The 24875-nt window shown below is 38.4% G+C and overlaps 2 protein-coding genes across 2 annotated transcripts in view; both read left to right on the plus strand.

The window, feature by feature from the left end:
* Nucleotides 1-509: 509 nt before the first annotated feature.
* On the plus strand, nucleotides 510-8319 carry Prp8 (pre-mRNA processing factor 8). Its single transcript, XM_089253016.1, has one exon. The coding sequence runs from the start codon at nucleotides 646-648 to the stop codon at nucleotides 7708-7710; it is 7065 nt and encodes a 2354-aa protein (XP_089109142.1). The 5' UTR covers nucleotides 510-645; the 3' UTR covers nucleotides 7711-8319.
* Nucleotides 8320-15123: 6804 nt separating this feature from the next.
* The window catches only part of aralar1 (calcium-binding mitochondrial carrier protein aralar1), a 29570-nt gene continuing 19818 nt past the window's right edge, over nucleotides 15124-24875 (plus strand). The window contains exons 1-6 of the mRNA XM_089253049.1: nucleotides 15124-15189; nucleotides 15355-15417; nucleotides 19519-19575; nucleotides 19711-19853; nucleotides 23685-23800; nucleotides 24060-24199. Coding sequence (XP_089109175.1) covers nucleotides 15148-15189; nucleotides 15355-15417; nucleotides 19519-19575; nucleotides 19711-19853; nucleotides 23685-23800; nucleotides 24060-24199 — 561 coding nt within the window. The 5' untranslated portion in view covers nucleotides 15124-15147. The remainder of the gene's footprint in view (nucleotides 15190-15354; nucleotides 15418-19518; nucleotides 19576-19710; nucleotides 19854-23684; nucleotides 23801-24059; nucleotides 24200-24875) is intronic.

Here is a 24875-nt window from a genome sequence, read left to right on the forward strand (position 1 = left end):
TGACTTTTGAATTGTCCCGTTTTTTTTATTTTTTGCCTGTTTTTAAAAAAACATTTATTTGATCCACAAAATATTGAATTTTCTCCCTCAATAATTACTTTGAACTATTTAAATTGAAAATTAATAAAAAATTGTTTAACTTATTTCCCATTTGCTAGAATCGTGAATCTGGGGACCAAAAGATGACCAAAATAAAGTAGTCATAACTATGACTCCAGCTGAAAATAATTTTTGATCAGTAAATATAGTTATTATTTTATCACAAAAAACTATATTATTATTGTTATTATTGTTATTATTTGTCTAATTTTGTTTCTCTTTATAATATCAGTATTTTTGTTGAAGAAAATTATTTAAATTACATCTGAGCTTCTGATAGTATATTGATCAATCACAAAATGTTTGTTATATTCAATTTCAGAATCATGTTGTAAATATCATTTTGATTGGATTAAGTTGTCTTTGAACAAGTGAAGCTTGTAATTGTTTGACAGTGGTGAAGTAGAATCCCGAACTAGCTACGTTGATATGCTGGAGCCATGTTTTGCGGCATGATGGCGTTTTCCTATGGAAATATCAATAAATAGTGCCGTGTTTTGAATTTATTTTCAATATTGTGAAAGTGACTACCAAAAAGGCTTAAAAATGATAAGCCACCCGTACATGATGGGCGTCATAGCCCAACAGCAAGCTTTTGCTGCGGCCCAGCTTGCCGCCCAAGCTCAACAGATGCAGCAGCAGCATTACCAACAACAGCAACCAAAGCAGCCTGAAATGCTGTCCGAGGAGAAGCTGCAAGAAAAGGCTAGGAAGTGGCAGCAATTGCAAAGCAAGCGCTATGCCGAGAAGAGAAAGTTCGGGTTTGTTGATGCGCAAAAGGAGGACATGCCACCCGAGCACATACGCAAGATAATCCGCGACCATGGTGACATGAGCAGCCGTAAGTACAGACATGACAAGAGAGTCTACCTGGGTGCCCTGAAATACATGCCACACGCCGTGTTGAAGTTGATGGAGAACATGCCCATGCCGTGGGAACAGATCAGAGATGTCAAAGTACTCTATCACATCACTGGCGCAATTACGTTCGTTAATGAGATACCCTGGGTAATCGAACCGGTCTACATAGCCCAGTGGGGCACCATGTGGATCATGATGCGTCGTGAAAAGAGAGACCGGCGGCACTTCAAACGGATGAGATTTCCCCCATTCGACGATGAAGAACCGCCGTTGGATTATGCAGATAATATTCTCGATGTTGAGCCGTTGGAGGCGATACAGATGGATCTTGATAATGATGAGGACTCTGAAGTCATTAAATGGTTCTATGACCATAAACCACTCGTTGATACCAAGCACGTTAATGGTACGACCTACAGGCGTTGGAATTTGACTCTTCCTTATTTGGCAACGTTGTACCGGTTAGCTAACCAACTTCTTACAGATCTTGTAGATGACAATTATTTCTATCTGTTTGACCTAAAGTCATTCTTCACGGCAAAAGCATTGAATATGTCGATACCTGGTGGTCCGAAGTTCGAACCGCTTATTAAAGATGCTAATCCCGCGGATGAAGATTGGAATGAGTTCAATGATATCAACAAAATAATCATTCGTCAGCCAATACGTACAGAGTATCGCATTGCCTTTCCGTACTTGTATAATAATTTACCTCACTATGTTCATATGTCTTGGTACCATGCTCCGAACGTAGTCTTCATCAAAACAGAGGATCCTGATCTACCTGCTTTCTATTTTGATCCCCTGATCAATCCCATTTCACATAGACATGCAGTCAAAAGTACAGATCCGCTTCCAGATGATGATGAAGATTTCGAACTTCCCGAAAGCTTTCAACCGTTTCTTCAGGACTGCCCCTTATATACTGACCATACTGCCAATGGAATTGCGTTGTTGTGGGCACCCAGACCTTTCAATTTACGTTCTGGTAGAACAAGAAGAGCTATCGATGTACCACTAGTGAAATCGTGGTACAGAGAACATTGCCCACCCGGAATGCCTGTGAAAGTCCGAGTGTCATACCAAAAGTTGCTTAAGTACTATGTTCTGAATGCTCTGAAGCACAGACCACCTAAGCCACAAAAGAAACGATACCTATTCAGATCATTCAAGTCGACAAAGTTTTTCCAAACTACCACCTTGGACTGGGTAGAAGTTGGATTACATGTTTGCAGACAAGGGTATAACATGTTGAATTTGTTGATTCATCGTAAGAACTTGAACTACCTTCATCTTGATTATAACTTCAATCTCAAACCAGTCAAGACGCTGACAACTAAAGAGCGTAAGAAATCAAGATTCGGCAATGCTTTCCATCTCTGCCGTGAGATTCTTAGACTCACAAAGCTGGTCGTTGACAGTCACGTTCAGTATAGGCTCAACAATGTTGATGCATTCCAGCTTGCAGATGGCCTTCAGTATATTTTTGCCCATGTCGGTCAGTTGACTGGAATGTACAGATACAAGTATAAACTCATGAGGCAGATCCGAATGTGCAAAGACTTGAAGCATTTGATTTATTATCGTTTCAACACCGGCCCCATCGGCAAAGGACCTGGGTGTGGATTTTGGGCCCCTGGTTGGAGAGTTTGGTTATTTTTCATGAGGGGCGTCACTCCTCTCTTGGAGAGATGGCTTGGTAATTTGCTGTCCAGGCAGTTTGAAGGAAGACATTCTAAAGGAGTCGCTAAAACTGTTACCAAGCAGAGAGTCGAGAGTCATTTTGATCTCGAATTGAGAGCATCTGTTATGCACGATATATTGGATATGATGCCAGAAGGTATGAAGCAGAACAAAGCCAGGACGATTCTACAGCATCTGAGTGAAGCATGGCGTTGCTGGAAGGCAAATATCCCATGGAAAGTACCTGGTCTTCCCACACCCATAGAGAATATGATACTCCGTTATGTGAAAATGAAAGCAGATTGGTGGACCAACACTGCTCATTACAACAGGGAGCGTATACGTCGAGGTGCTACGGTTGATAAGACTGTCTGTAAGAAGAATCTTGGGCGTCTTACACGTTTGTATCTGAAAGCTGAACAAGAACGGCAGCATAACTACCTGAAGGATGGTCCCTATATTAGTGCAGAAGAAGCTGTTGCCATTTATACCACAACAGTGCACTGGCTTGAAAGCAGAAGATTCTCGCCAATACCCTTTCCACCATTGTCTTACAAGCATGACACAAAGTTATTGATTCTCGCTCTCGAAAGACTCAAGGAAGCATATAGTGTTAAAAGTAGGTTGAACCAGTCTCAGCGTGAGGAGCTGGGTTTGATTGAGCAGGCTTATGATAATCCTCACGAAGCTCTGTCTCGCATCAAACGTCACCTGCTGACTCAAAGAGCATTCAAAGAAGTCGGCATCGAATTCATGGACTTGTACAGTCACTTGATTCCAGTGTATGACGTGGAGCCATTGGAGAAAATCACGGACGCCTATCTCGATCAGTATCTTTGGTATGAAGCTGATAAGAGAAGACTATTTCCGCCATGGATCAAGCCTGCGGATTCTGAACCTCCACCTTTGCTGGTATATAAATGGTGCCAAGGTATCAATAACCTCCAAGATGTATGGGATACAAGCGAGGGAGAATGTAGTGTCATGTGTGAATCACGCTATGAGAAAATGTACGAGAAAATAGATTTGACGCTTCTGAACAGATTGTTACGTCTTATTGTGGATCACAACATAGCCGATTATATGACAGCGAAGAATAATGTTGTTATTAATTACAAGGACATGAACCATACTAATTCTTACGGCATCGTCAGGGGATTGCAATTCGCATCATTCATCGTGCAGTATTATGGCCTCGTGTTGGACTTGCTTGTTTTGGGTCTCCAGCGAGCTAGTGAGATGGCTGGTCCGCCCCAGATGCCCAACGATTTTCTGACCTACCAAGATGTAGCTACAGAAACAGCTCATCCGATAAGATTGTATTCCCGATACATTGATCGCATCCACATATTCTTTAGGTTCAGCGCCGAAGAGGCAAGGGACCTAATACAACGGTATTTGACTGAACACCCGGACCCTAATAACGAAAATATCGTGGGTTATAACAACAAGAAATGCTGGCCCAGGGATGCTCGCATGCGACTGATGAAGCACGATGTGAACCTCGGCCGTGCTGTTTTCTGGGATATCAAGAACAGATTGCCTCGATCTGTTACCACTATACAATGGGAAAACAGCTTTGTTTCTGTTTACAGCAAAGATAACCCCAACTTGTTGTTCAACATGAGTGGTTTTGAATGCCGCATCCTTCCAAAATGCCGCACCACTCACGAAGAGTTCACTCACAAGGATGGAGTTTGGAACTTGCAAAATGAAGTAACCAAAGAAAGAACCGCTCAGTGTTTTCTCCGTGTTGACGACGAATCCATGCAGAGGTTTCACAACCGTGTGAGACAGATTCTTATGGCTTCCGGATCGACCACTTTCACAAAAATTGTCAACAAATGGAATACTGCACTCATTGGATTAATGACTTATTTCAGAGAAGCTGTAGTTAACACCCAAGAGCTTTTGGACCTGCTGGTGAAATGTGAGAACAAAATACAGACCCGCATAAAGATCGGTCTGAACTCCAAAATGCCTAGCAGGTTTCCTCCCGTGGTGTTTTACACACCAAAAGAACTTGGAGGTCTCGGTATGCTTTCGATGGGACATGTGCTCATACCCCAGTCCGACTTGAGGTGGTCTAAGCAAACTGATGTAGGAATTACTCACTTCCGATCTGGTATGAGCCACGACGAGGATCAGGTGATTCCCAATCTGTATCGTTATATTCAACCATGGGAGAGCGAGTTCATAGATTCACAGAGGGTTTGGGCAGAATATGCCCTGAAACGACAAGAAGCTCTCGCCCAAAACCGTCGTTTAACTCTTGAAGACTTGGAGGACAGTTGGGATAGAGGTATACCAAGAATCAATACTCTGTTCCAGAAGGATAGGCACACGCTGGCGTATGATAAAGGATGGAGAGTACGCACAGACTTCAAGCAGTACCAGGTATTGAAACAAAATCCTTTTTGGTGGACTCATCAGCGTCACGACGGCAAGCTGTGGAATTTGAACAACTACAGGACAGACATGATTCAAGCACTGGGAGGTGTGGAAGGCATCCTCGAACATACATTGTTCAAAGGTACATATTTCCCGACTTGGGAAGGACTGTTCTGGGAGAAAGCCAGTGGTTTCGAAGAGTCTATGAAGTACAAGAAGCTCACCAATGCCCAGAGATCTGGTCTGAATCAGATCCCCAACCGCCGTTTCACTCTGTGGTGGTCACCAACCATCAACCGCGCTAACGTTTACGTTGGTTTCCAGGTGCAGTTGGATCTGACTGGAATATTCATGCATGGCAAAATCCCAACCCTCAAAATATCTCTCATCCAGATATTCAGGGCTCACTTGTGGCAGAAGATCCACGAGAGTATTGTCATGGACTTGTGTCAGGTTTTCGATCAAGAATTGGATGCACTGGAAATCGAAACCGTCCAAAAGGAGACCATCCATCCTAGAAAGTCATACAAGATGAACAGTTCATGCGCTGATGTGTTGTTATTCGCTGCATATAAATGGAATGTATCCAGACCATCTCTACTCGCTGATTCCAAAGATACCATGGATGGCACGAGCACCCAGAAATACTGGATTGATGTGCAGTTGAGATGGGGTGATTACGATTCACATGACATCGAACGATATGCGAGGGCCAAGTTTTTGGACTATACCACTGACAACATGAGTATTTATCCTTCGCCAACGGGAGTTCTCATCGCTATAGATTTGGCGTATAACCTTCACAGTGCATACGGGAACTGGTTTCCTGGGTGCAAGCCTCTGATTCAACAGGCTATGGCAAAAATCATGAAAGCGAACCCAGCTTTGTACGTGTTGAGGGAGAGGATTCGTAAAGGTCTTCAGTTGTATTCATCAGAGCCCACTGAGCCGTACTTGTCTTCGCAGAATTACGGCGAGCTGTTCTCGAACCAAATCATTTGGTTTGTTGATGACACAAATGTGTACCGTGTGACCATTCACAAAACATTTGAAGGAAATCTTACTACAAAACCGATCAATGGTGCCATCTTCATCTTCAATCCGAGGACAGGGCAGTTGTTTTTGAAGATCATTCACACCTCTGTATGGGCTGGACAGAAACGTTTGGGACAACTGGCAAAATGGAAAACTGCAGAAGAAGTTGCAGCTCTCATCCGATCTCTGCCTGTTGAAGAACAACCTAAGCAAATCATTGTCACAAGAAAAGGCATGTTGGATCCATTGGAAGTCCATTTACTGGATTTCCCGAATATTGTCATCAAGGGAAGCGAGTTGCAGCTGCCTTTCCAAGCTTGTCTCAAAGTGGAAAAGTTTGGAGACCTCATCCTCAAGGCCACTGAACCTCAAATGGTTCTTTTCAATCTCTATGACGATTGGTTGAAAACCATTTCGTCTTACACAGCGTTTTCTCGTCTTATTCTCATATTGAGAGCCCTGCACGTCAATAACGAGCGAACTAAAGTTGTTCTGAAACCTGACAAAACTACCATAACAGAACCCCATCATATATGGCCAACTCTGTCTGATGAAGAATGGATCAAGGTTGAAGTTCAACTGAAAGACTTGATTCTAGCAGATTATGGCAAAAAGAATAACGTCAATGTGGCATCCCTTACTCAGTCGGAGATCAGAGATATAATTCTGGGAATGGAAATATCTGCTCCATCCGCTCAGCGACAGCAGATAGCGGACATAGAAAAGCAGACGAAGGAGCAGACTCAGCTCACAGCAACAACAACTCGTACCGTCAATAAACATGGTGATGAAATCATAACCTCGACAACCAGCAACTATGAGAAAGACACTTTCTCTTCAAAAACCGAATGGCGCGTGAGAGCTATATCTGCCACTAACCTTCACCTTCGTACCAATCACATATATGTAGCATCGGACGATATAAAAGAGACTGGATACACATACATTCTACCCAAAAACATCTTGAAGAAATTTATTATTGTTTCAGATCTGAGAACGCAGATCTCTGGTTACCTGTTTGGCGTCAGTCCTTCGGACAACCCTCAAGTCAAGGAGATTCGGTGTATAATCATGCCTCCTCAGTGGGGAACTCATCAGACTGTTCACCTTCCAAACCTCCTTCCTCAGCATGAGTACCTGCAAGAGATGGAGCCTTTAGGATGGATACATACCCAGCCGAATGAACTTCCTCAACTTTCACCTCAGGATGTCACCACGCATGCAAAGATCATGGTAGACAATCCGTCGTGGGATGGCGAAAAGACAATCGTCATAACTTGCAGTTTTACACCAGGTTCTTGTTCGCTGACTGCTTACAAGTTGACACCTAGTGGATATGATTGGGGTCGCCAAAACACTGACCGTGGGAACAACCCTAAAGGCTACTTGCCCTCGCACTACGAGAGAGTGCAGATGTTGTTGTCTGATCGGTTCTTGGGGTTCTTCATGGTTCCTGCGCAGGGGTCATGGAATTATAATTTCATGGGTGTCAGACACGATCCGGGTATGCGATATGATTTGCAGTTGGCAAATCCAAAAGAATTTTACCACGAATTGCACCGCCCATCACATTTTCTGAATTTTAGCAATCTGGAAGACAGTGAAGGAGTTGGAGCCGACAGAGAAGACCACTTTGCCTAAAGTCACATTTGTTCCCATGATCATATCGTACATCTAAAGACTAATAATCCTTTCATCAAGAGCGAAACAGCTTGAAAATATTGTCTGATAATATTGACATTCCCTACATCGACTTCCCCCCCCCCCCCTGTCTTTTACATCCATCCTAAGAATACTATATAATTCTCTGTACTGATTTTTGTGCATTTAATTTTTTTTTTCTTCTGGTTAAGGGCATTGATTTCAAAGTTACTTTTATATCAATAGTATTTGATGCACTCAACCATATATTGAGCAGGAGCCGTTTGTTTTAAGAACGAACAATCATTTGCATTTGGCAAAAATGTTTTTTTTTCCCTTGCCAATTTATTTGAACAATCAGATGAAGATGCACATATTAGTTTGTGATGGAATTATTGCTAGTTTCATGTGTTGCCATTCATTTCCATTAAAAAGAAAGTTAATTTTTATTCACGCAAATGATTGATATGTGTTGTCTGTAAACTTTTTTTTCATACATCTGTGTAATAACTATTATGCAATCATTTTTTCCAGAATAATTACGTTTGGCTATTTTCTGCCAAGGTACATGTAAGTTTTTTTTTCTCAATAAAACGACGGAAAAATGGAGTTTCAGATCGTCAGTTTTTCTCAATTCGGTTTTTGAAACTATCTTAATGTGTGTAGGGGCCGACCAAATACAATCTGTGATTTACTACAAGGTATCTTAATACATGGTTTGTGACAAATCCAAGAAGGAAAAAAAGTGACAGCCAAGGGTTCGAGAGCAACTAATAAACTAAACCTGCATTCACAGGTGGAGATTGACTTTTAGGTCTGGCGAGGGTACAATGATATCAATACTTTAAACGGGAAATCTCAACGTGTATATTAGTAAGAGCTGGGAGACCAAGAACGTTTTTCGCGGTTAGTACGACTTCAGTGGGAACGTTATGAATGGGGTCCACTGTATATGCTGTTTAAATTTGTTGGTCACTACATTATATGTATGCACCAATTTCCTTTCGCTCAGTTCTCGAACATTAATCTAACGTCTAAACATTAAGACCTTTGGTGTCATCTATCAACAAACTGAAAAACATCCGAAAATGAAACCGATTATGGAACATCTGCTGACAGTTGCAAACAAAGCGGCTCGAGATTTTTGTAAACAAGCTCTCGATCTTTATACAGCTTTGGTTGCAAAGAATAAAATTAAACATCTTTCGGAACTATAGATGGCAGTAATACGAAGTACAAAAGCCTGGATAACCAAGCGGAGATCGAGATGTAGTTCGGAAAGAAAATTCACATTTCTCTGTGGGGAATCGAACCCTCAATCTCTCTCTGTCCCGGCAAGTGTCGACATCTCTCGATAGCAGACGTGCAAAGCGAGACCTGTCATTCCTTCACAAAGTTCTTCACGGCAGAATCGATGACTATTATCTGACGAGCCTAATTAATATATCCGTGCCATCTCGCGAGCGACGGGTTCATAGTTCCCGAAATGTTTTTTATTTATCTCGTGCAGAACATTTAAACGAACATTTTAAATGCTTCACCAATTTTGCGAGCATGCAAAAATTACAATACGGGTGAATTCCCAGATATTTTGCACATGGATTCCATGTTCTACTAGGTGCTTTATGAATTTGTCTTCCTCATGCTGAATTCTCAATGTGTGCTTCCGTTGCACGTATATATTTTTGTTTTTTAAGTTTGTTGATTTTATTTTTAACTTGTAAATGCGATGAATTATTATAATTATTATTTGCTTTTCTATTAATTGTCATTACTTGTATTTTTGTATTGTTATGTCCGTGTGTTTCCCATCTCTGTAATTGGGCTCAGCCTGTTGAGATCACCGTAGAATAGAGACGGCCCTAGAGTAAACCCGGGCTCGGGACCCCGAGAAACACGAATTTCACAGGAAGTAAACCATCAAAGAAATACTTTTCACTCTGAAATTATATAAGTTGAAGTAGGGTCAGAACCATCTTCCTTTAAGAGGACATGTCCTCTTTTTTTATGTCATTTCTAGTGTCCTACGTTTCGGAAAATTCACTTTTTCGTCCTGCTTTTCAGGTTTCCAAAATTATTTTTCATTTTTTCTGGGAAAAAAATTTCCCACCTTGAAACATAAAAAATTTCTTCATTGTTTAGTGGTTTTTTTCCTACACGCATTCACCAATAGCCGTTGAAATTCCCAAATTTTTTCTATATTTCTGCCTTTTTTTTTGGTAGTTCTGTTATGGGAAAATTATTGTGGCCGGTTTTATTGGTCAGAATAGTAGCGCCACCTATTCTAAAAATTGGGATAAATGACGTCAATGTTGAGAGTGCAGGCCTCTTCCTTTCCAATCTGGAAAAAGCCTATTTGATGAAGTTTTCCCACACATTCAGAGAGAGAAATGCGTTGGTATCTGTCGGTGAAAAAATGCGCGGTTACGCATTTAACACGAAAAATTTATATGCACAGTATTTTTTTTATTTGATGATATTAGGGTGGATCGAAAAATCGAAATGTAGATAAAAGAATCGGCTTGGGGTGCAAAAGTTGTCTTTTAAGCATACTAGCATAAATGCAAAATTTTTTCAACTTCAATTAATTTCTTCCGGTGCCCCACGACACTTAAATATTTGCCAAAAATCGATTTTCATGTAAATTTTGAATAAAAAATAAAAAAATGAGTTAAGTAATCGATTTCACAGGGAAAATAGTATAGGCAGAGAAGGAAAAATAATTTATTGTTTATTATTAAATGTATAAAATTATTTAGTAAAGTAAAAGTTGGAAGGAATGGTGAAAATATTCATGCGATACCCAAGCAGTTGAAAGATGCATTCGCCTAGTGTCTTAGGCGTCGAAAAATGTGTGTGGAAAAAGAAGAGACACAAACAACACACGGCTTCATATTGAATAGGACAAAATCGAGAAGCCATATATAAAACATTTTAATACCAAAAAGCATTACAGCATTTAGAAATATGTAAATCTTCAAAATTAATACAATATCAGAAAAGCCATTATATAAGTTAAGAAATAACATAAGTTTTATGATTTATTGCTTTAATTTTTAAATTTATACTTCATGTATTATTATAAAATTACTATTATTTATAATTTTATACTTTAATATACCTGAATACTCTGCAAAATTTATAATATAAATATTTTTCATTAATTTACAATTTTTAATGCATTTGATAAAAGTGTGAATTTTTAACTATTTTTGGGGTGCTTAGGCCGCCAGAAGATATAAATGGATTTCAATAAAAAAAAGTGTGCTGACTCATACACCCAAGACACAACTTTCCCACCCCAAACCAAAAGTAATTTCGGAAAAAAAAAAATTCCTATATACTTTTCGATCCACCCTAATCTAATGTACATGTCATATATGTTTGTATTTTTAATTTTTTTGTTTGATGAACTCTCAAAATTTCCCACAAACGCCAAGAAATTTCCCACTTGTGCCAATTTTTCCCATGAATAAAGGAAAGTTTCTATCAGTTACCATCACTGGGTGAAATGGTGGTTTCGGCACGTCCACCATCCACCCTCTGCCGGAATTTCTCACCCTATATTCAGGAATCAAGTTTTTAATTTGTTCATCACCAGAAGAAAAGCATCCGCAGAAGAACTCTGAAATATATCTCAATGGTTTATCATGATGCTAATCATTGAATCTCTCTCTCATAGGTCCAGCGTTAAAGCCATACGCGAAGAGGGGGGGGGGGTGTTGGGGCTCTAACCAGTGCCGTCTTAACGCATGGACATCCGGGGGTCTCAAGAGAATGCGGGGTCCCAAAAACTGAGAAGTACGCAGTTGAATTTTTCGAAAATTTACCAGGTCGAAAAATCACTCGGCCCGGGGGACCCCCATGATGCTCTTAATACTGCCCTGGTTCTAAACCCCCTCTTTAGAAGAAAAAAAATTGAAAAGCTCTCCCCCTCGAGAAAATTCTTCATACGTAGCCGATTGATCTAATGTATGTAATGTACATAGGAATATACGCACAGGAGTTTTCACATAGGCATGCGATGAATTGACATCATCATCGTCCTACACCCCCCCCCTCCTCCTCCTCCTCCTTCTCTCCAGAGTTTCTAGTCTATCTCTGCCAATGTTCATAGAGAATTCAACTCAGTTGTCGGTTAATGTTTCCTGAATACGAAATCAAACATCCACTCTCAATGGTTTAAGTGAGCTCCATGACACCCCCCCCCCCTCACCACACACACAATGGTAGCATAGGACCGGGACAAATATTATTATTGTTTTTTTACACGATAAATTCGCTATAGCGGAGGCCCACCAAAGTATTCAGTCTAGGGCGACCTGTCTCCAGGATGTAGGGAAGAGGGGCACCATGGGTGAACACCGAAACGCTCTTACAGAGAAAGGAAAAATTTTATTCTTACATGAGAAATATATATGTGCCTTCTCTGACTATTTCCCCCAGATGATGGGGACACATTCTATTTTTTACACATGCGCAGACCTGTTGTTTCACTGCGCACAGAATTTCGCTATCTGTGTTGAACGACAAAATAACACGCTACCTTATGCAATATAGGGAATTTTTAGAAGGGTGACCAGAGCAGTGAATGACCAAAAGATTGACCAGAAAAGTGTGGAAGCGAATGAGTAGCCCACCCGGGCACGGCCCGGGGGTCTCGAGCGAAGAGGGGCCTCACAAAAATGAGATCTGGTTGAAATTTTCGAGAAGTTGTTTCGTAGGGCCTCAGAAAAATAACTTGGCCTGGGGGCCCATGATACTCTTAAAGGAATAGGTATTTTGCGCCGCGTGAACCGAACAGTATAATTTCACGTCGGCAGCAAAGTGTTACTTAATCACACTACGCGTATGTGTTTTCCTAGCGGGGTGCATCAGATCAGGGTGGCTATATTATATATATATATATATAGTATATGGCCCTGGCATCAGCTACTCTGTCGTCTGCATGGTCCGGTTTGAAGGAAAGCAAGGTTTTCTTAGAAGCAGGTTTCTACAACATTTGCAGCGTAAAAACGATGATTGGTCAAAAAACATGAATTTCAGGTTTCTTAACCAATCAGCATTTTCACGCTGCACACGGCGCAGAAATTCTATTCTAGGAAAACCCGGCTGAAGGGAAAGAAAACACACAAGAGTGAAGAGAACATCGGCAAACCGCGCGACGCACGACGCATTTGACTCCTCGAGAAGCAGTCGGCCAATCACGCCCGACGTAAAATGCTGTCGTGAGCCGTATTGCGCTCTGTAGGAAAACAGTCATACAGCTTTTCTTCTTGGTGAGTAGACGGCGTGTCGCGCTGGCGATTCACGTTGCGCGCGACACAGAAAACCTGCTCCTAGGAAAACCAGGCTTTAGATTCTAAAAATATATAAAAATGCGAGTGGCGCCGTGGTAAGATGCTCGTCTTCCCCTGTGAAGGTTATCATCAAGGTCCATGAGTTCGAATCCGGGCATAGAACGTTAGAAGCAAGTTATTTACCTACCGAATCTGGGACGGCCACCGATAGATGGAGCTTTCATTTCCCACCCAACTCCTCTGGTTGGAAATTGTCGTATGGCGATATATGGCCCTAGTTGGTGTGCGGTAAAGCAGTTGGAAAAGGGCCAGATTAATTGCAGGGCCGCAACTAGATGCTTGACCACCTGGGACAAGTGCGGATTTTGGCACCCCCTTGTAATGTTGAAGTAGAGGTTTGAGAATAAAATTTGAACCCCCTCTGGTCCATCGCCCGGGACACGAGAGCCACCTGCTCCCCTTTAGTTGCGGTTCTGGTTGGAATGGGGCGCATGATTTTTTTCTTGTTTATTTTTTTTAAATATTTATTCCGTATTATTTTCAAAGTTATCTGGAAGACGGGTAAAAAACATTTTTTAAAGATCGGTCAAAGCATTGTTGCTGCTATGTCTTCAAGGGGGAGGGGGGGATGTTGACAGGATAATCCTTTCACACTCAAGTATTACCGTCTCTTTTTTAACGGAAGTTTCAGTTTTTTATTATTATTATTCCTATTATTCGCAAACTGATTTGGTATTATAGACTTGTATACGCTTCTTCAAGAGTTCTTGAAAGAAAAAAGAGCTTTCTTCTTTATCGTTTGATGACATAAATGAAATATCCGTATCCATCTTGTTTGGCAGAGCCTTTTTGTTTTAATTAGTGTTATCATTAGTTTTTATTTCAACAAATAAAACTAAAAATTTGGAGAACAGTGAAAAAAAATTTTCATCTGAGGAAAATTCTTAATGAATTTACAATCTCACGTTTGAGGAAACAACGCACGTGTTTGGAACACGTAATGAAAGGACGGGTAAAATTACAACTAATAGAGATAAAGGATGCGGAGTGGTATCAAAAATTGGTACAGCGGTTTATGTACACCTGGACCCAAGTTAGAATGAACAGAGCATAGGGCTAAGCGGTAAAGGGTGGGGAGGAGGACACAAAAATTACTTGAGTGCTTAGGGCCTTCATATGATTTAATCCGGCCCTGGTTACTGTGATGCGGAATCTTGAAATTTTCGGTGAACTCACTCACATACAATGATGGTCACTCGTGGGAAATTCACCCGTTTTTCTTTTAACATTAAACCAAAAAATAATTGAAAGGAAAAAGCAGTTCAATGTCAATGCCTTTTTTTGAGACCTTCTCCCGAGAAGGATCGACAAAGATCTTCCCCTTCATGTGGTTTATGACGGGAGTTCCTCCCAGAGGAGGTCAGGAGCAAAAATGGTGACAACAGGACATAAGTTGCAAAAACTTCAATTAGGTATCGGGCCGCAACCAGATGCTTGGTCAGCCAGGGAAAGCACGCATTTAGGCACGAGGCCCTTTTAGGCGCATTAGGCCCTTTCAATGTTGAGGGAGAAATTTATTCCCCCCCTCCTCTGGTCCAGCCAGGGCCGCAACTAGGAGCCTCTAGTACCGGGAAGCAGGCGGGTCTCGTGTCCCGGGCACTGGATCAGAGGGAACGCAAATTTTATTCTCAAATCTCTCCTTCAACATTACAAAGGGACGACGAAATGCGCACTTGCCCCGGGTGACGAAGCATCTAATTGCGGCTCTGGGTCCGGCGCCCGGGTCACTAGAAGTCCCAAGTTGCGGCCCTGCCTAGAATAGTTTAGAGAAAAAAACACCACTTCAAAGCACTAAACAGGCAATGCACAACAATTTCGACAGTTTGCCACGATGCCCTTGACAAAGGTTGGCGATGCCCCTGAGAGCCGCGACGCATGGTTTGAGAAAGACTGATAACAAACATTCTGCATTGTATTTGGAAAAGAGAATAGTTTCACAATTATTGTTTTCTGCCGTTCCAACACCATTCAAAGTCTACAATTTCCACCACCAAGTCTATGTTAGGCAACTCAACAAATTTCTCTTTAATATAAGTTTCAATGAGTTGGCAACAGGGTCTTTTAAATTTTTCAAAATATGGCCTCGATGTCCGCCGATTCTGTATTTACAGATGATAAGGTGAAAGAGGACGTCCCGGTTTTAATTTTTCATTACTGAGTTTAATTGTATGCGCATGAAGTTGTATGCCAATTTTTTTCGTTTTTAGTTTGGAGCTTCTATTTCATTTTAGTTTTTTTTTGTTTTGTTTTTCACCTTATTTTTCTTGTTCTGATTTCATCCTAGGTTGGCATGCAAAAGCGTTTCATACTCGATCTTCTCTTCACTCGAGCATCATGCCAACTAGAGGTATGAGAAGCACTTAATTACTCGAACGGTCAATAGAGTCGAGTGTAAATGAATAAATTAATTAATTTGATAAAAATCGATTAGAGAAATCAACTAAAGGTTCATAGGGGGAAAGGACTTGATCATTTTCCATTTGTTGTTTTAATTATATTTCGCTTTTGTGAGAGGTTAGCATTCACGAATGATTGTATTAGTTAGTATTCATTTAATGATGAGGTTTATTTTAAAACTTAACAGCTGTCCCGGTACCTACCGAATCCATTGTATTTATTTGACTTTTTTTACAGTGGAAATTAAAAATTTTGCTATCTACGAACATCTATGAGGGTGAGATGATGGAGATTATGAATTATACTGTATATGATGGTATGATATTCGTTATGCATTGGCATGTTTTTTCTAGTCAAGAGGATTTCTCATGTGCTTAGTGTGACCTTCGTTGACCTTGATCTTGTACAGCCCCCGTTGGTACATAAAAGTTAGGCTAACAAATGTACATCAAACAAGTTATTTCATAAACTGCAATCAATATTTATTAATGCACTAGGACCCTTCTCATGCCCCCCATATCCTGGAGCAGTGAGAGTTGACTAGAATCTTTGGCGAGGTTTCCCGCAAGCCAGACTTTTCACTGGTTCTTTTATAGTGATTAATTACAGCATGAAAAAACAAAAAATGATGCTAATAGTCCTAGGGCTGGAGCCCTGTCAACCCTATCCTTGTGAGGACCATGACCCTGCTAATCAAAATTGAGACTTGGATCCATTCGATTATGAAAAAATTATGATTACGGGGATACATTTTTAGGACATGGTTTTATATTTATTTATTTATTTATGAAAAGAGAGTATCCTTATATGATAGATAAAAGCTGTATATCTGATGGGCTCAATTTCATTTAACGATAAGAGTCGAGAGAACCCAGTGCCTTTTTTTTCTCATTCAAAAGTAGATATAGAGAGACATAACTGCCCAGAGAGTGCATTTAGAAATGGTATTCTCTCTTCCCCAAGAGGATGGATGGACTTGATAAATTGAGGTCTGTTTACGTGGGTTAAGTTATTTGGTAGTTGATTAAATTTAAAGTGAGTGAGAGGGTGTAAACAGTGCATTTAAGTTCTTAAGTAATCAAGTTATTTAATGATTTAATAAACAAGTAGAAATAGAATCAAGCCTGTTTTTTTCAGATTGAGTAGACACAACGTGCAGGTGCCAGTGGGCACGGCTTTGTAATATCCAATGGTCACTCTTGGTTACATACTCAACCAAACTACTTGTTACCTAACATTTGAACAGATTCTTAACCCTATGATGTCATATTTAAATACTCTTTTGACTGAGTAATCAGATTTAGATTCCTTAGCAGCATGGTTGGAGACATATGCGTACGTACATACAGCTGCGTGATGCCCTGAGGACGTCATATGATTTATATGACAAAAAATCGCATGACGACCGCAGGGCTTTAAATGATTCCAATGAGTTAAAATACTTGGACTTAAAATTTCATTGACTACTAAATTAACTTGTCAAAACAGGTTCTCAGACTCAATGAAAATCATTGCAAGCAAGAAAGGATAGGGGGATCTAGTACCCCCACCCAAATTGTTATAAACATTCAAAAGTGGAGTAGATGAATGAATGATGTTAATTGGCAGGGCCATCACAATGCGAAGGCAAGGCCCGGGTGACCTATTTTGCACAATGAATCGTTCATTGCTATAAACATCAGTTATAGTGAGTGTATTAGGAGGTACAGCAGAATGTTTTTATTTCAGATTTCTGAAACTAATGAACAATGCGCAATGTGTACTGTGTCAATTTTTATAATTCAAATGCTGTTTGGAACACTTATAAAATAGTTACCTCACCCTTTCTTTAACCCCAAAAACAGAATATACATACAGAAATCTGTAATTTACATCACAGAACAATCAGTGCTACTGCAGAACGATCTGGAAGAATTTTTAAGAAAAGTGTAGAAAACACTATTATGGGAAACTTTGCTTCATAGCATTTCCAGTCAGCTGAGGGCTCATTGCAGAACAATGGGGGGGGGGCCATATTGGGGTTAGCGCCCCAACCTGTCAATGAGTATAAAAAACTGCAATAAATTGTAGATCCTGGTCTAATTAGTCTGTGTGTGCAGAAAAATGACGGTGCGAAAAAAATAATCAGTGATCAACTTTTCTGTGTGCTATTTTGAGAGAATCATGAAAGCCAAAAAATACAGAAAATTTTTAACTTCCTTTTTTTAGCATATGTGTAAGAAATGAGCTGTTTTCATTATTTTAAAAGAAAAACAGCAGAAATAATTTTTTTAGAGTGATATTTGTTTTCGTAACAGATTAGACAAAATCTATGTTTTTCAGTCACAAAACCCAAAGAATAAAATATGAAAGTGAAAAACATTTATGAAATATTAAACTTCAAGTCATTAGCTATAACTTGAGATCAATTTTATTTTGAAAATGTGGAATGTACGCGTTTTTTTTTTTTGGAAATCGCCTTTATACTGTAATGTCAACTTTATTCGGTTACTATTTTGTGATATTCCTTTAATTTGTAATTTTTTAAATTACTATTTTCACCATTTTTCCTGTTTCTGCTTTGATTGCATTGCCTGATGTCTTTATTTCACCGTTATGCTTATTTATGGTATGGATCTGCATAACCCTGGAAGAAATGTCTTTTTATTCTCAGCAACCATTGCATATTCTTATGATGTGATTGCTTTACTTGCTCTCAGACTTATTCGATTATTTATATTTTTCCTCGTGATGTGTTCTTTATTTCTAATATATAATTATGTAATATAGAGAGAGCATGATATGTTATGCCAAATGAAAGAAGGGGTGGTAGATGAATCCAAGTGGAACATGAGAAACCCTACCACCCCTGTCCTATCTCGAAACGGTTTCAAGTTATGGTAAATAATCAATAGATTATGGAAAGAATATGTGTCAAGTCTAAAAAAAATCCCTGCATTTGTGAAGTTTCTGAGAGACCTACACGCAAACTAAGCACATATTTGGAAAGAATAAGAATGGAAAAATCCTATATAATAACATCATCGAAATATCTTGATTTATTGGTGAGCTACAGTCGCTGAAAGATTGGCGAAGTTCAAAATCAAATTGTCACCAAATTCCGTAACCTCTAATTCTGCAAATGCCTTTATAGCTATGCTACAATTGGTCAAATTTACCAAAAACTTGCCCACCAGCTTGCCAGTTTTGTACCAGCTTTTGAAAGAGCCTACAATAAGTCATAGCAGTGTTTTGGTTCAGGAAAAATTCAGCCTCTTGTTTGCAATACATCATTGAAATCAGCCTTTGTCAAAGTAAATATTCGACGAAGATTCATAATTGGCAGATACGGGTTTCTGAGAGAATTTGATTTTGTAGAAAAATCCAGAAGGTTTCATCTTTTATATCTACAGGATATCTTTATTTAATGGCAAGCTTCAAGTGATGAGAGATTGGTGAAGTGAAAAATTGAGTTGTTGCCAAAATGTACTAAAATTATTTCAACAAAAGCAGATTTCAGTGATGTAGTCAAACAAAAGACTAAATTTCTCCTGAACTAGATCACTGATATAGTTTATTGTAATAGATTATTGTTATTAGATTATAGTTTATTGTATGAAAGTTGGTGTAATGGACAAGTTTTGACCGATTGCAGCTAGAAGGGTCTTCGCTTAATTGGAGATGAAAAATTTTGGTGACAATTTGATTTTGAACTTTGCCAATTTGTATCTCATCAATAAATCCAGATATTTCAATGAAATTGGTGTCACTTTATAGTATTTTTTCTGTTCTTTCCAAATGTGTGCTTAGTTTGCATTTAGATCTCCCAGAAACTTCAAATGCTGATTTTTTTCAGGCATGATACATTTTTTTAAATGATCGATTATTCACCATAACTCAAACAGTTCGAGATAGGACAGTGTTGGTAGGGTGTTTCATGTTCTTCTTGGGTTTGTCTATCGCCCCCTTTTGTTTGGCAGAACATGTCACATTCACCCTGTATGCCCCCACATAATGTTTTTCGAATATATATGTGGTTTTAGAATGAGTTATGTGTTGTTTTTTATTTTAGGGATCTCAGTATACAAAAAGAGCGGATCCAGAAAAACTACAAGAGATATTCGAAAAAGTACAGTAAAATTGTTTCGCACTTGATTGCCATATTTTCTATTATTGTTTTTCTTAACAATGTAAAGTTTATGTTTGAACATTTGTATACCACTATAGTCATTTCGATTTCACTCACACTTTTCTTTCCTTTCAGTATGCTAGCATCAAGAAAAATGGGGAGTATTTTATGACACCAGAGGATTTTGTTCAGAAGTACCTAGGCCTCTACCAAGATACCAACTACCATCCTGAAACCGTGAGATTATTAGGCAGCATACTTGACACCTCTAAAGATGGGTATGTTGATCATTATCAAATAATATTCAGTGTTATATAACCGGTATTGTAAAATATGAGAAGGACTTCTGTTGTCCAATGCTCCTTAACACTAGAAGGGCTGGACTATACGTTATACCCAGAGCGTAACAAGGCAGGTGTAACAGGTGTGTGTGTGCACAGGGCCCACTTGGAAGAGAGACCCAAGAATAGGCCAGAAGGGCCTAAATGTAAATTCTTGCACATGGCACAGGAATGGCTAGTTACGGCACTAGTTGTACCTATTAGAGTCAACGGCAGTCATTTTGAGTGCTCTTTCTTTTAAGTACAATATATTTAATCTTATTAAATTTTTACAATAAAAAGTAACAATCATTGTCTCACATACTTAATTTGTTAATTTGAAAAAAAATCTACCTTAAGTATACAGCGGGTGTCCATAAAAAAATTCTAACTTCAAATTAAATATAGAGAACAACTGTTGTGTTACAAGATTTACTGTGAAAAAAAGATAAACACATTCACATAGCATCATACATTGCTCTATTTTGATGATGTGTACTTTTTTATATGTGTATCATAATCATTTCTATCCAGACTATTTAGTTCGTATACACTATGCATGAAATATACAGTCAATGGTTGTTATAATGAGCGACTCCATCACAATGACAAGCAGGTCAAGTCCCAAATATTTTCATATATATACTATCCTATATGTTTCCCTTTCGATAGAACAACCTCTCAACATAACAAGAACTCCAATATATTGAGAGGAAGTTGTCTTGTACTACAGCTTTGGGTGTGAGCGGCCATCAATCAATCCCAATGGAACGATGGGAGGGGGGGGGGGTCATTATAATGAGCGGCGACTGTATTATGTTACTATAAACTTTGAAATTGAGGAAAAACCAGCACACTACTAAAATATAATTTCACAATTAAATTTATAAACATTACACAATAAAAAAAACTGTCTTTCTTTTTTTCATCAGTGTTATCTGATTCGGACCAGTCACTTTCGGAATCACTAATTTCTCTTTAGGGTGGATATAGTAGGAAATCATGATTTTCATTGTCAGAGTTTTCATATTGAGTCGTCTCAGACTCATTTTACGAAAAACCATTTAGTATTGATAAAATGTTGTTCAAACACATTCCATCTTCTAAGAACCACTTTTGCACACTGTCAATGAACCTCTGTTTAATGAAGCTTTCAAAGTAGATGGTGGCCTGAAGAGTTATCTGAAGTCTGACAAACAAAAAATAAACTTGTCAAGTGAACAATCAGGAAAAAAGTTTTCTCAACTTTGATAACCAGAGACTACAAAACCAGACAAGCACCTCTTCCATATTCCTCTACGAATTGGTAATAACCAAAGACTAATGTATATACATGTCACATTCACACATTTTGATAATTGAATTGCAATACGTTGAAGCAAAAGAAAGTGATATCCGGAGCAGCAAGCGGTGGATGACTTTATTTCATGGTGACTATAGTAAAAGTGAATTACATAACGTACATATCTTGATAAAGGATAGATGTGAAAGTGTAGGTGTACGAGAGGCAGGTGTATTAATTAGTCGTGATTGGCTAAAAGAGGCAGCTGCAACTTGGAGAGGTATGCACCGGAGAGGAGCAAGACCATGGGGACAGGGTCGTCGAACACCTGTTCCGAGACAAATAGCCAAGAACAAAGGACAATTTTAAATGTGAAATATTAAATTTAAGCATATTATCACATACAGCTAAATAAGAAATAGTGTCTGGAATGTGAATACACACATGAACTTCTGCTTTCTCTGCAAATCTTTTTAGCTAGCTGGAAGCCAAGTAACATGATGCTACAAATATCATTATCATTTTTTTTCTTACCTGTATGTTACTAGTGAATACGCATTGTGTTGTGTGTGCCATCAGTGAATTAGTGATATATATATATACCTAAAACAAAACATACATCGACTGCTCCAACAAGAAAACTTAATTTCCATAAAACAGTCAAAATGATTGTTCTTGGCCATTCTAGGTATAAACGTTGATATCTCTCGAACAAAACCTTCAATATCGTCACATTTTTGTACACTCAGAGAAGTATAAAAATGCTGAAAAGTCACAGAAAACTGAGTGTGTATGTTACATAATGTCGAAATTATAGTGTTATCAAAAACAGTTAAAATGACTGCTCTGGCCCAGGGCCGGCTTAAGAACATCATGGGCACCTGGGCCAAATGATTTTTTGGAGGCCCTATGTGGTGAATTCTCAAAAATTTCAATCACATTTCATTTTTGTGAGCCCCCCCCCCCACATTTTCTCTTGAGGCCCATGCGTTAAGACGACACTGCTCTGGCCATTCTAGTGTTTCTCTTCCTGAACCAGCCTAAGAATTCTGGTTTCTTCCCCATTGCAGTATATAATCTTAGTGATTTCTGGGGATATAATTCACGGGTGATACATTAAAAAAAACAATTTCTTATGCAAATTATCTGCAACGTTAATGAGTTGCATTAATTTTTTTTATTACTCCCATTTTGATTTCTTGTTATGTTTCTATGCTGTGCAAGAAAAAATTTACAAAAAAGAAATTGTGTTAAATTACAGTGGAAGTTTGATAACTTGATAACCCATAAGGGCATCTAAAAACATGTCGACTTGAGCGGATGTCAAGTTAACAAGGTTTTATTTAATTTCACCTTCAACAATTTTTTAAAATTATTTATGTAATCACATAAATCACATATGTGCCTGTATATTGTTGAACAATTCCATGTACAAATTCATACAATGTTTTGGTCTGTAACTTTCTGTGAAAAATTTTCCTATCGAGGATAATTTTGAATCAGAATCAGATAGAAAAAACATATTTTGATTGCCAAAAGATATTTCCTTTGTGAATAAGCATTGCAATTGTCCAAATTGACTTTCTTCTCACTAAAAACCTCCCGATCTAGCTTTCTTCACCATCTCGCACTCAAAAATTTCAGAAATCATATGTATTTATCTGTGACTTTCGCAGTCCAGAAGTTGAGTTTTCAGGTTCCAAGCAGAGTAATAATGGGAGGTAACCTTCCCCACAAGTGTGGGAGAGAATCTTCGTCACATGCCAATCAACAAAGAAACAGAAGTAACATAGAAAGTTTGAAGAAAAAAAATGGAAACACAAGAGTTGTCATTAAATTTTTCAAATATGAATGAGCACTTTCGAAAAAGGAGTTGTGATGACACAATATAAATCGTAGTTGACTTGAGCAGGATGTGGTAATCATGTGTCGAGTCAGAGAGGATTTTCTTTATTGAATTTAGTATTGAGCAAACAATAAAAATGTAGAGTTATCTGTGTGTTGAGTTATCAAGGTTGCACTGTATTTGATTAGTGAATTTTTTCAGCAATAAACTTGATGATAACTAGGAAGATTAAAAAAAACAAAAAAACAAGTCAAATGTTTCTTGAAAAATCTGCCCTTGATTCTTTAGATTTAAAAGGAAAAAGCAATTAAAAACAGCTATTTAATTGTATGTGAAGTAAAATTTATTGTTTTTAAAATGTTTTTCTTTAAAGTTCATTGTGCAGGGAAATCTGTGTGCAACAGAATATTGAGGGATTGAAAAAATTGAAATATTTCCATATCTTATAAAAGGGTGCATCATCAATGGGACAATCTTCTGATTCTTTCTAATACAGGTTTCTGTCTCACAGAGTCTGTTTTAGACAGGTTTCACTATATATATTGATATGCATTGTTTTTTTAATTAAAAAAACCCCATTTCATGTTAACTCGATCCTAATGTTTTCTTCTCCAGCTGTGTGTGTTAGCATTTTGTTACTTGTATTTATCTTACATTTCAGACTTATATCGTTTATGGAATTCGAAGCATTTGAAGCAGTTTTATGTAGGCCCGATGCTCTTTATATCACAGCTTTCCAGTTGTTTGATACCAATGGCTCTGGAAGTATCACTCATGGTAATAACGTCTATAACATTTGTTTCTTCTGCATATGAGCCAATAACATGTTTTGTGAGTTCACACAAAATACAAATTCTGCAAAGTATGCTTAGTAGTTTTATTGTAGCTGAACTTGAGGGGGGGGGGGATTGTGAAAATATTTCAGTACAACAAATCTTGGTTTTATTTCAAAATTTACATTTTAACTCATTAGGTTGTGTTTTTTTTTGTATGTTATTTCACTTTTGTATTCACTCATTTATTTGTATTGCTTTAGATGAATTTGAAGAAATTATCAAACATACCACTCTCCATGAGAAGTTGCCGTTCAATTTTCAGAGTGAATTCGTGCGATTACATTTTGGCGGGGACAAGAAAAGAGAAGTTAGCTATAGTGAATTCACGCAGTTACTACACGTTAGTATCAGTAGTATCAGTACTTTCACATTTTTTTCAACACCCATTTGTATTATCCTCTCTATCGTTAAAGATAGATTTTTTCCCCTCTCTTTTTAAAATGATAGGAGCACAGTTTATTACTTCCCAAGTTAAAAAATAAAAGCATCCAGGTTATATCAGTGCTACTCAAACAATTGTGACTCATGACTCCTTAGTCATAGTTCATCCTCATTATCCATTTGGTCTCCATGTGGTGCCATTTTACCTAAGTTTAATTGTATTATGTTTGTCCATGTGGACTATAGAGTGTATGATTTTGTGAAGACAATTTAACTTGTTTACAATCATGGGCGTAATATTACATCCAAACATCAGTGGAATAATTTCAAAGTTCTGTTTTCTTTTCTCTTTCTTCCCCATTGTGAAGCTTTACAGCAACCCTATTATCTACAGAAGTTGCATTTTCTTTCTTTTCTTTATATTGTATCTCTCTGCTATATACATATAAGAGCAAAAGAGAACATGTGTAGGGTGAGAGTGAAAAGAAAATTCTAAAAAAATCTCTTATACATTATATTCTCTTTTTTTATTTCTTTTTCTTTCCCCCCTCCTTTTTCTAATATATGGTAAGGGTACCATATTTATTGCGGATTCGTTAAATAGATATAATCCAAATTTCTCATGCTGAAAACGT

The sequence above is a fragment of the Pholcus phalangioides genome, unplaced genomic scaffold, assembly GCF_987345545.1.
Source record: "Pholcus phalangioides strain wild (caught in Gottingen) unplaced genomic scaffold, Ppha-v1.0 ptg000031l_1, whole genome shotgun sequence".
Taxonomy (NCBI): Eukaryota; Metazoa; Arthropoda; class Arachnida; order Araneae; family Pholcidae; genus Pholcus; species Pholcus phalangioides.

Coding starts and splice junctions, on each gene's coding strand:
- Prp8 (XM_089253016.1), top strand. CDS start 646: ATGATAAGCCACCCGTACATGATGGGCGTCATAGCCCAACAGCAAGCT.